The 11,974-nt window shown below is 37.7% G+C and overlaps 1 protein-coding gene across 1 annotated transcript in view; it reads left to right on the top strand.

Annotated features, from left to right (window-relative positions):
• Positions 1 to 9,690, top strand: part of STXBP4 (syntaxin binding protein 4) — a 213,336-nt gene extending 203,646 nt beyond the window's left edge. The window contains exon 16 of the mRNA XM_006832411.1: positions 9,576 to 9,690. Coding sequence (XP_006832474.1) covers positions 9,576 to 9,690 — 115 coding nt within the window. The remainder of the gene's footprint in view (positions 1 to 9,575) is intronic.
• Positions 9,691 to 11,974: the final 2,284 nt, after the last annotated feature.

The following is an 11,974-nucleotide window of genomic DNA, read 5'->3' as shown; positions in this document are numbered from 1 at the left end:
CTGACCTTAAGGTTCGCAGCCCGATTCGTAACCACTACGCTACCAGACCATAATATATATATGGTCCCAACTAGAATGGGAGAAAATTGTACAGTATTTGTCAATAGCTTTTTAAAGTGTCCATTTAATATAAAGCTCTTGGTATATACTGTACAATTACACCAGCTATAAATTCTTATATAATTGTGTAGTATCTAATAGTATCTATAAAGAACACACCATTGTTGTGTCATGTATGAGTGTCAATAGATCTTTCTGTTGTTGTCGTTAGCTTTTCTGGATTGTGGTATAGGGCTGGATAGTGTTTCATACAATTGCATGGGGCTACCAGTTGTCAGAACTTGGTGTTAACTAATAGCATCCTGATCAGAAGCAGCATGAATATTTCCTAGTTGCCCAGGGTTAGAATCTTTAGTTCTAGAACAGTTTCTTTCTTTGAAAAATTAATTTGCATAAAGTGTGGGATCTGGGATGTTATTACTTTATAGAATAACCAACTGAGCAATCCAGATTTACATATATTATTTGAAAAGCATAAATAACATTTTCTCTGTTTTTCTCAGGAATTTTCTTTTTCAGCATGTCTCTTGTCTTCTCTGGTAGCCATCAATGAAAGTTCCTTTTTGTGTGTAAACCTTTTCTTGACTTTTTATAATAATGGTCTCATAAAATATTTGTCCTATTGTGATTGACTTATTTCACTCCACATAGTGTCCTCCATGTCCATCCCTGTATGGAGGTGTTTCATAGATTCATCATGATTCTTTAATGTTGTATAGTATTTTGTTTTGTATATGTATATGCCTCAATGTACTTATCCAGTTATCCATTGATGGGCACTTAGGTTGTTTTTATCTTTTTGTTATTATGAATTACAGTGAACATGGGTGTGCATAGATCTACTCGTGCCGTGATTCTTATTTCTCTGGACCATATCTATTTTAAGTTTTAAAGGAATTTTTACAGTACTGATACCATTTTGCAGTTTTTCATAACTTTTTTTTTTATAATTTCATTAACTTGGTTCACTTTTTGGTCATTTCTCCTAATTTTCTTTCATTCAGGATGGTTTTTTTAAGTGTAAGTCTTTTATATCCATTGCTCCTTGCAGCTTCTGGCTATTTATAAAGTTTCTCAATGGCTCACAATTACTAGTACCTGAAACAGTTATTGTAAATGGTATTGCTTTCCTAATTTCCTTTTCAGCGCTGTCATTAGCATAGAGGAATTCAACTGATTTTTGTATGTTGATCTTGTACCCTGCCACTTTGCTGAATCTTCCAGTGAGTTCCAATGTTTTGGGTTGTTTTTTTTTTTGCTGAGTCTTTGGGGTTTCCTACATTTAGAATCATATCATCTGCAAATAGAGTTTTACTTCCTCTTTGCCAATTTGGATGCCTTTAATTTCCCTGTCTTGCCTTATAGCTCTAGCTAAGACTTCCAGCACAATATTGAATAGGAGTGGTGATAAAGGACATCCTTGTCTGGTTCCTGTTCACAGAGGGAAGGTTTTCAGTTTCTCTCCACTGAGAGTGATGCTGGCTGTTGGTTTTGTTTATATGTTCTTGATTATGTTGAGGAGTTTCCCTTCTCTTCCTACTTTGTTGAGTGTTTTTATCAGGAATGGATGTTGGATTTTGTCTAATGCCTTTTCTGCATCAATCGATATGATCATGTGGTTCTTTTCTTTTTTCTTATTTATATGGTGGATAACATTGATCGTTTTTCTAATGTTGAACAATCCTTGCATCCCTGATATGAATCCCACTTGGTCATGCTATATTATTTTTTCAATGTGTTGTTGAATTCTGTTGGCTAGGATTTTGTTAAGAATTTTTGCATCTATGTTCATGAGGGGTATTGGTCTATAACTTTCTTTCTTAGTGATGTCCTTTCCTTGTTTTGGTATGAGGGTTATGCTTGCTTCATAGAATGTGTTAGGATGTTTTCCTTGCTCTTCTATATTCTGGAATAATTTGAATAGAATTGATGACAGCTCTTCCCTGAATGTTTGGTAAAACTCACCAGTGAAACCATCTGGGCCTGGACTTCTTTTGGTTGGGAGTTTTTTGATGATCTGGTCCATTTCTTCCTTTGTTATATAGGTCTGTTCAAGTTTTCTACTTCACTGTGTGTAAGTTTAGGTAGGTCGTGCTTTTCTAAAAATGTATCCATCTTCTCTAGATTTTCAAATTTGTTCGAGTATAACTCTTCATAATGTTCTGCTATATTTTTAAAATTTCTATTGGTTCTATTATGACATCACCCATGTGGTTTCTTATGTATATTATTTGTGTCTTCTCCCTCTTCTTTTGGTAGGCTTACTAATGGTTTGTCAATTTTATAAATTCTTGCAAAGAACCAGCTTCTTGTCCTGTTGATTCTTTCTGTGGTTTTTCTGTTTTCTATCTCATTTATTTCTGCTCTAATCTTTATTATTTCTTTTCTTCTGTTGACTGTAGGTTTACTTTGCTGGTCTGTTCCTAGTTGTTGGAGATGTCGTGTTAATGTGTTGATTATCTGAAACAGAATAAACATTTATTTACTTATTTGTCTTTGCTTACTGATTCATATGAATAAACCAATATATATAAGATTATCACCAGAAAATCTTATTTTAAATTAATAACTTTGGGTTATTATTCTGCCCATTTATCTGAAATATGACATCATAATACATGCAAGTCTTCCTAAATTCATGATGTCATCTATACATAGTGTCATCTACAATTGTGGTGGTGGTGGTTATTTGCCATGGAGTTGTTGGTTCTGACTCATAGCAACCCTGTACAGGGTTCCCGAGGCTATAAATCTTTACGAGAGCATAAAGCCTAATCTTTCTCCGCGGAACAGCTGGTAGTTTCAAACTGCTGACCTCGAGGTTAGCAGCCCAATGCGTAACTGCTTTGCTACCAGAGCTCCTATATCTACAATGGAAGATTAGCAAAAGAACCTTTTCATCATTATAGATGGTTATAACAATGAATTTCTACAAAATGAGTGCACTTTCTGGCTTTAAACTACTTTTCTATTAACAGAGACTGCCCTACATTTTTATTTTGAAATAAAGCATTTTGCATGCTGGGAAGTAGGAAACATAGGAGGGTAATTATAATAGGATTTAAATAATTCACTTACATTTCTTTGCCAATGAATAAAGCATTCCCTTTTAGGGTTTTTTGTTTTATTTGGGGTTTTTTTAACGTAGGTTTTACAATGTCATTCAGTATACTGAACTATAAAAGAAAAAACACAACACTGTCATCATCTCAGATCAGATTTGCTGTTTTCCAGCAACATATTTAGCATTCATTCTGAAGCAAGTAGTATAAAACGTATACATTTTCACATAGTTCTGAACTGCTGCTGATCGCTCCCCAAATCGGGTCGGATGCACCATCTCTGCAGAAGCATTTGCCAGAGGTATTGAATATTCAAATGGGAGCTTTTCATGTTTCATAGTCAGTCTCATTTATTTCCCAGACCTTTAAATTTTTCATTCTCAATAGCAACATCTCACTTCATGAATCATGAGGTCGTTATTAATTAAATAGAGTCAACAGGACTGATTTGTTCTGTCTCTTTTCAGCTCACTTGGCAAGCACACTAATCAGAGAAGAACTGTTTCTAATACTAGAATGTTCTCTACCTAGTAAATCAAGGATTATCTCATCAGACCAATTATGTCAAAGCTCTTCAGCCTCAGTGCTCAGTAGGACAGAAAACACAATGACATACACGTAAATGGCCTCATTCCGTCACCATAGGAAGAATTCCAAGATATTCTTACAATAATCAGATAGCCCTAATTATTAAGAACTTTAGCCCTGATCATGTATTGAATACCTACTCTTTATGAGGCAATTTTAGCATTCATTACCTGAGTTTTAGAAACACTGCCCTGTGGTTCTAGATGCTCTACAGAAGACCCAGCGTGACATGTGAACTTGCAGTACAAAAGAATATTCATTGTCTCCCTGTTACTTACGTTTTATGTTTTTCTAGAGATAAGCTTTTGTAATTCCATGTTTGATATTTAGATTTGTGCTTTTTATGCACGTACAGAAAAGTATATTGTGAACATAGAATTAATTATTTGTTTTGTGATATTACCTTTGTAGGTAAGATTAGGAGTTGATTTAAAAACACTAAAGTTAATTGATAAGGATGGATTTCTGATAGAACTTTCTAATATTCATTATTCATAATCTGTGACATTATTTTTAAGACAATCTGCTTTAGATTATTTTTAAATTATTAATTTAATAGCATGTCCACATGTGAACGGTTACAATATTTAATTATGAGAATGTAATTTTTTAAAGTAAAATAGGGACGCATGTACCTAAACTGATCCCCCAGGATCCTTTGTTTCTTGTTTTCCATCTTTCCAAAGGGTGAACATTTTAAGGAAGGGGAGATTTAAAACCATTTAAATTACAGTCTCTTCTTTGGGAAAACATTATTGTAAATGTGCTGATAGAAATGAAAACATATGTACCAAGATTTTTAAATAAGAAAATCTCTCTCATCAAGCTTGTTTCCTTTTAGCTTTAGTTTCAAACATTTACTTTGTTCCGGACAGTGTGTCCTCATTTCACCTAACAGTGGCTTCCCAGCTCTCTTATGCTCCACTCATTAGTATTTCTTTAAAACCACTTTCAGCTTAGGCAACTTTCCAGCTTTATAAAGGCCTTGAAATGAAGTTAACCTGTGAAGACTCAAACACTTTAGTAAGTTTAACCTCCATAAGAAATTCCATTAAAACTGTTTTGAAGAGATAATAGTAATGTGAATTACTGTCAAGAGAATAAAGATTCTTTGTACTATTTAAACACACTGAAGTGTTGAAACTATGAGGAAGTCTGGGCCTTGCCTTGATTCTTTAACAACATTTGAATCGCTTTACCCCATCACTAAATGACCAATAATTTTCTTCCATGTAAAGAACCATTTTTAATATTTAAACAAAGGAGGTGAACATATTTGAATATGAAGAAGATTTAGAGTATTCAATTGAAAACAAAACAAATCTGGTAATGATAGTAGAACTGGCTAGCTACTAAGTGTAACATTTTCAGTTATTGATATCAGTAGCCGATAGAGTGAGTATATTTTACTGATATATTCCAAATTGTGTTCCATGAAAACACGCTCCCCATGAAGCATGTTTTTTCAAGTACAGGTGAAGCACATCAAGAGTGTATTGCATATTCTGGGAGAGTCATAAAACACATTAGTGTGTTCAAGGCGCTGAAAAATCCTGCACTAAAGAAACCAATTTAACTATATTTAACCTAGTGCATCTCAAACTTATTTCACCAGAGAATTGGATTCTTCACATGTGGTTGTGGTTGTCGTTATGTGCCATTGTGTCAGTTCTAACTCAACAGTCACTGTGCATCACAGAACAAATCACTGCTCAGTCCTGGGCCATCCTCACGGTTGCTGTTCTGTTTGAGCCCATTACTGCTGCCACTGTGTTAGTCCATCTCATTGAGGGTCTTCACTTACCCACCATGATGTCCTTTTCCAAGGACTAGACCTTCCTGACAACATGTCCAAAGTACGATGTCCCACCATGCTCATTTCTAAGGAACATTCTGGTTATACTTCTTCCAAGAACCACTTGTTTTTCTTTTGGCAATTCATGGTACTTTCAATATCCTTTGCCAACACCATAAGTCAAATGCATCAATTTTTCTACAGTCTTCCTTATTTGTCATTTAGTTTCCACAGGCATGTGATACGGTTGAAAATACCATGACTTAGGTCAGACACACCTTAGTCCTCAAAATGATACTTTTGCTCTTTAACACTTTTTTCTTTGCTCTTTAACACTTTAAAGAGGTCTGTTGCATTAGATTTACCCAATGGAATTTGGGTTTGTTTTCTTTACTGCTGCCTCCTTGAGTGTTGATTGTGAATTCAAGCAAAATGATGTCTTTGAGAACTTCAGTCTTTTCCTCCATTTAGCATGATGTTACTTATAGGTCCGATTGTGAGGATTTTTCTTTTCTTTACATTAAGGTACAATTTTTGTCAGTAAGCATTTCAAGTCCTCTTTGCTTCCAGCAAGCAAGGTTGTGTCATCTGCATCTTGTTGTTGGTTAGTGCCATTGAGTTGCTTCCGACCCTTAGTGACCCTGTATAGGGTTTCCAAGGAGCCGCTGGTGAGCTTGAACCACCAACCTTGCAGTTCAAACGACTTTACAGTCTGGTGCATTAACCCATGGCACCACACCAGGACTGCATCTAGCAGGTTGTTAATGAGTCTTCCTCTAATCCTGATGCCATGCTCTTCTTCATACAATCCAGCTTTATACATTAGTGTTCATCATCTAGATTGAATAAGTATGGTGAAAGAATACAATCGTTGAACACACCATTCAGTATCACATTGTCCTGTTTGAACAACTGCGTCCTTCCTGGTCTCTGTGCAGGTTCCTCACAAGCACAAGGACATGTTCTGGAATCCCATTGCTTTCAGTGTTATCCATAGTTTGTTATGAGCCACACAGTCAAATGCCTTTGCATAGTCAGTAAGGCACAAGTAAACATCTTTCTGGTATTTTCTGCTTTGGGCCAGGATCCCTTTGACATCAGCAATGTTATCCCTTATTTCACATCCTTTTATGAATCCAGCTTGAATTTCTGGCAGCTTTCTGCAACCATTTTGAAATCATCTTCAGCAAAATTTTACTTAGATGAGATATTAAACATATTTTTCACTGGTTTCTGAATTGTGGTGGGTCACATTTTGTGTAATAGGCACAAATATAGACCTCTTCCAGGTAACTATTTCCCAAATTTTTTTATCATGGACAAGTGAATGCCTTCGGTGTTGCATCTGTTTTTTGAAATCTTTTCATTTGTATTCTGTCCATTTTTGGAACCTTGTTTTTTGCCAATGTCTCAGTACAACTTGGATTTCTTCTTTCAGTCAGTTTTTGATAATGTGGTACTTCTTGAAAGGGTTGAACCAATTCATTCCGGTGCAGTGACTCTGTATTTCTTCCATCTTCATTGTTGCTTCCTGTTGTTGTTAGGTGCCATTGAGTCAGTTCTGACTTACAGCGACCCGGTGCACAACAGAAGGAAACACTGCCCGGTTCTGTGCCATCCTCACAATCATGGTTACATTTGAGCCCATTGCTGCTGTCACTGTGCCAGTACATCTCCTTGGTGGGGGAGGGGGGTGCCTTCCTTATTTTCTCTAACCCTCTACTTTACCAAGCATAATGTCCTTCTCCAAGGACTGGTCCCTCCTGATAATATGCCCAAAGTATGAGAGAAAAAGTCTCACCATCCTAGTTTCTAAGAGCATTCTGGCTGCACTTCTTCCAACACAGATTGGCATCAATTGTCTATGGTCTTCTTTATTCATTGTCCAACTTTCACATACACATGAGGTTATTGAAAATACCATGGCTTAGGTTAGGCGCACCTTAGCCTTCAAATTGACACCTTTGCTCTTGAACACTTTAAATAGGTCTTGTACAGCAGATTTGCCTATTGCAGTACATTGTTTGATTTCTTGACTGCTGCTTCCATGAATGTTGATAGAAAATCCAAGCAAAATTAAGTCTTTGATAAGTTCAATCTTTTCTCCATTTATCATGATCTTATTGGTCCATTTATGAGGATTTTTGTTTTCTTAACATTGAGGTGCAACCCATACTGAAGCCTGTGGTCTTTGGCCTTCATTGATAAGTATTTCAAGTCTTCTTCGCATTCAACAAGTAAGGTTGTTTTATCTGTGTATCACAGGTTGTTAATGGGTCTTCCTTCAGTCCTGATGCTATATTCTTCTTCATATAATCCAACTTTTCGGACTATTTGCTCTTCGTACATATTGAATAAGTATGGTGAAAGAACGCATTCCTTTCACGATTTTAAAGCATTGAGTGTCCTCTTGTTCTGTTTGAACAACTGCCTCTTGGTCTATATATAAGTTCCTCATGAGTACAATTATGTGTTCTGGAATACCTGATCATAGCTTGTCATGATCCACACAGGTAAACATCTTTCTTGTATTCTCTGCTTTCAGCCAAGATGCATCTGATGTCAGCAATGATATCCCTCATCCCACAGCCTTGTTTGAATCCAGTTAGAACCTTTAGTTTTTCCCTGTCAATGTACTATTGCAGCCATTTAAATTATCTTTAGCAAAATTTTACTTGCATGTGATTAATGATATTGTCCAAAGATACTGTCTGATTACTGAGATTATCTCTATCTTCAGGTGGGTTATGCTCAAAGTCCTGGTGTGGTGTCACAGGGTAAGCACTGACCTCAAGGTCTGTTTGAACCACAAGGTCAGTGGTTCAAACTCACCATCCACTCCTCAGAAACCCTGTACAGGATTGCTATGAGTCGGAACCAACTCGGTGGCACTTAACAACAACTACATGTTCAAGGTCATATAAACTCTACTTTGTCTTCTTGAGCTGCCCTTTGACATTTTCTGTTTGTTCAGCTCTTATACATCATCATTTCTTCTAGTCATTTTAGCTTTTCTACATTTAATTTGGGAGGCACAAAAATTTAGGGATAATCATAGTTCCTGCCTATAAGTAGCTCCTCACGGTAAGAATCTTTATTATGTTTATAGTAATATAATTTATAGCATAGTAAATTATAGTGTAGTGTAGTATGTTGTGGGGTGCTCTTGAGTCAGTTCTGACTCATAATGACCTTGTATAGGGTTTCCCAGGAGCAGTTAGTGGGTTTGAACCGCTAACCTTGTGGTTCACAGTCCAGTGCTGATCCTATAGCGCCACACCAGGAGTCTGTGTAGTGTGGTATACCACAAGATAAGTCTGGGGGCTCAGACTGGAGGAATCTTGAGGGAAGTTTGTTTTTTAAAAAATTGGTATGAGTTAGCGAGATGAGCAAGATGGAAAAGAAAAAGGTTATAGCAAAGGAGAAAGTGTTGTTGCAGCAGGTAAAAAAACAAACAAACATAGCATTTCCTACAGTATAGTTGTCTATTTAGTCCAGAAAGTTGGCACTGAATTTTTGGTAGGGGAGTGACAGTACATGTCATTTAGAAATGTGTCTTGGCTGAGTGAAGAATGAATTAGAATCCAGAAGAAAGACAAGTAATCCAAGTCACAGCAATGGAACCAAGTCCAGAGATGATACAGTAAGATAGTCGTAGGACTTGCTGACCAACTAACTGCCTGTCGGGTCAGGAAAACTGAGGAGTCAAAGATAAAACACTCTTCCTCTTTACCAAAGAAGAAATAAATGGTTTTCATGGAACCTGGAAACATTGTCATTGTTGTTAAGTGCCATAAAGTCTATTCAAACTCATAGGGATCCTCTATAGGGTTTCTAAAGAGTGGTTAGTGGGTTTGAACCACCACTTTGTGGTTCAACCTGACCTTGTGGTCCAGTGCTTATCCTATAGCACCAATGGCTTTTAAAACTCTACCGGATCCAGTCCCGACTGCTGTCTCATTATAAAGGACTGTGGTAGAAGGGGAGTCATGGCACAAAGATCAGGATTGGCACAGATGGGCAGATGGACAACCTCACAGGTTCTAATTTCATTCCTTGTTTTTCTCAAGTCATGTAACACAGACCACATCTTGGATCCATCCTGTGACAAGTGCCCTGCACCTGTCTTGCTCAGAGGAGAATGATGAAGATTGCCTCAGAGAACTCCCCAATCAGAAGAGCTGATGATTGTCTACAGGAATTGAGCTACCCGGTCTTCTGGCATCTCCAACACCATCAATTACTTCTCCGGATCCACATAACCCCCGACTCTGAGATGCCACCTTCAAAAATAGGAATAAAGCAAACATTGCTTGTTGAAGTTATGAAATAGAGGTTCTGGAATTAGTCTATTTTTGTAAAACTCTTTGATATAGAGTTGCCTCCAGAGCAGTCCTTCAGGAATAATCTAGTCATACTTTTTTGGAAATCATGTATAATTAGATTTTATAATATGTGGAATTTTGATTTATATAATTGTTTTTATTATTAAATGCAATCAAGTCGATTCTGACTCATAGCCATCTTGTAGGAGTCCTGGTGTGGCGCTGAAGGATAAGCTCTAGATCACAAGGATGATTTGAACCGCAAGGTGGCAGTTCAAACCCACCTGCTGCTCCTTAGAAACCCTGTATAGAGTCATTATGAGTCAGAACTGACCCAACAACAAACAACAACATAGGGTTTCTGAAGAGTGGCCGGTGGGTTTGAACCACTAACCTTGAAACTAGCAGTCCAGTGTTTATCCTACAGCACCACACCAGGGCTCCGTGTAAAATTAGATGTTTGTAATTTTATATGTTGTTGCTTTACATAAGGGCATCAGATATGGTTTTTATACTTACATTGAAAAATTATATGAACATAGTGAAATACTTCATTTTACTTGATAATTCACTAGCCTTTTATATTCGTATCCTTTTAGGTTGTTTTTTTCAGGATTACAGCTCGACAACTGTTTCATAGGCTATATACTGCTTATATCTTGTGGGGCTTTCTAACTTACCAAATGTTTTTCAGAACCTGATTTGTTGAAACCATACACCACTCCTGTGAGACAGATCCCGTGGATATTTTTATTCTTGTTTTTCAGTTAGGGAAATAGCAATTCAAAGCCATGAAGTCCAAGGCTGAGACTCCCCCTCAACCTTCTGATTCCAAGTCCAGTCCCCTGTCCACCACACCCTGCTGTCTCTGCAGAGGGAGGTCAAGGCTAACACGCAGGGCACCATGGTTCTGTTGATGCAGCTGACTTCACAGCTGTGCACCCCAGTGACCACAGAGATGCAGAAGGCACCTCTTCTATCAAACACGTCTGCTTCATAACCCTGCTAGTCGTACACCTAGAAATCTTTCCCCTTCATTTGTTCCCTCCTCTCTACCCCAAAACACTCACTAGGTAGGGATATGGGTTCATGATGCTATTTCAACAGGCTTCTTTCAGTTACTCACCTTTCTCTATAGTAAAGGCACCAGCTCCCGTCAGGGATTGGCCCTGCTTGGGTTGTCATTGCCACAAGGCTTGTCTGGGGGAAGCTGTAGAGAAGAGGGACATTGAAAACTCTTCTAATCTCAATAGAAACATTCCTAAACTTCTCTGCTCTGCTCTTAAGACTGTTTAGTGTAAGGACAACTACTGAGATGTTTCTAGAACGAATGACACATTGGCATGGAATTCTAAAGAATATTCCTTGGAAATTTAACCCTGAGGATAGGACATGAGGCAGGGAGGAAGTCAATTTAATGGTCCTGAGCATTGGACACTACTGGGTAATAGTAAAAAAAACCAGGGCTTTTTAAAAAACAATGTCATTATTATATTGCTACTAACAGAAGGAGGCATCAAAAAGTTCCTGTGAAAATTCCATTATCTTTTCATGCCATTTTTCTACAAATATTTTGAAGCCCTCTCATATACTTATGGGGAATCTGAGGACGAACCCCAAACCATGTCCAGTAGCACAGAGGAGGTACTGTTTGTGACCATGGCTCTTTCCCTTCCTGTCTGCCCTCTGTCTTTAAAATACAGAAGTTCTACTCAGCCTCCACAACCCTAAAACCAGAAGAACTAGATGGTGTCCGGCTTCCACTGCCAACCTCTCTGGAAGAGATCACAACAGGAGATCCTGGACAAAGTGGGAGAAAAATCATTTACAAAAAGAAAGGCAATGCTTACTAGTTGGGTATAAATTGGTAGTACACCACCATCTCCCCTAAGATGACCCTTACTCACTCTTTGAACCTGAAAATGTACTCACTCCTAGGGCTCAATTTTCAGCCAAACAATGCTGAACAATGCCACTAGGAAGGTAGCGCTCCTTAGAACAAGTAATCCTTTGAGATCAAAAGGGCAGCATTTGCCCAAGGACAAAGCTCAGAAGGCAGGAAAGGTTAGGAAAAAGAAGGAACAGAAATCAGAACCAAAGGGGTGGCAGTGGGATGAGTTATGTTACCTTGTAGGGATTGCAAA

The sequence above is a fragment of the Chrysochloris asiatica genome, unplaced genomic scaffold (genome assembly GCF_000296735.1).
Source record: "Chrysochloris asiatica unplaced genomic scaffold, ChrAsi1.0 scaffold00007, whole genome shotgun sequence".
Classification (NCBI taxonomy): domain Eukaryota; kingdom Metazoa; phylum Chordata; class Mammalia; order Afrosoricida; family Chrysochloridae; genus Chrysochloris; species Chrysochloris asiatica.
The sequence above is the reverse complement of the archived record's forward strand: the minus strand, read 5'-3'. Positions and strand labels throughout refer to the sequence as shown.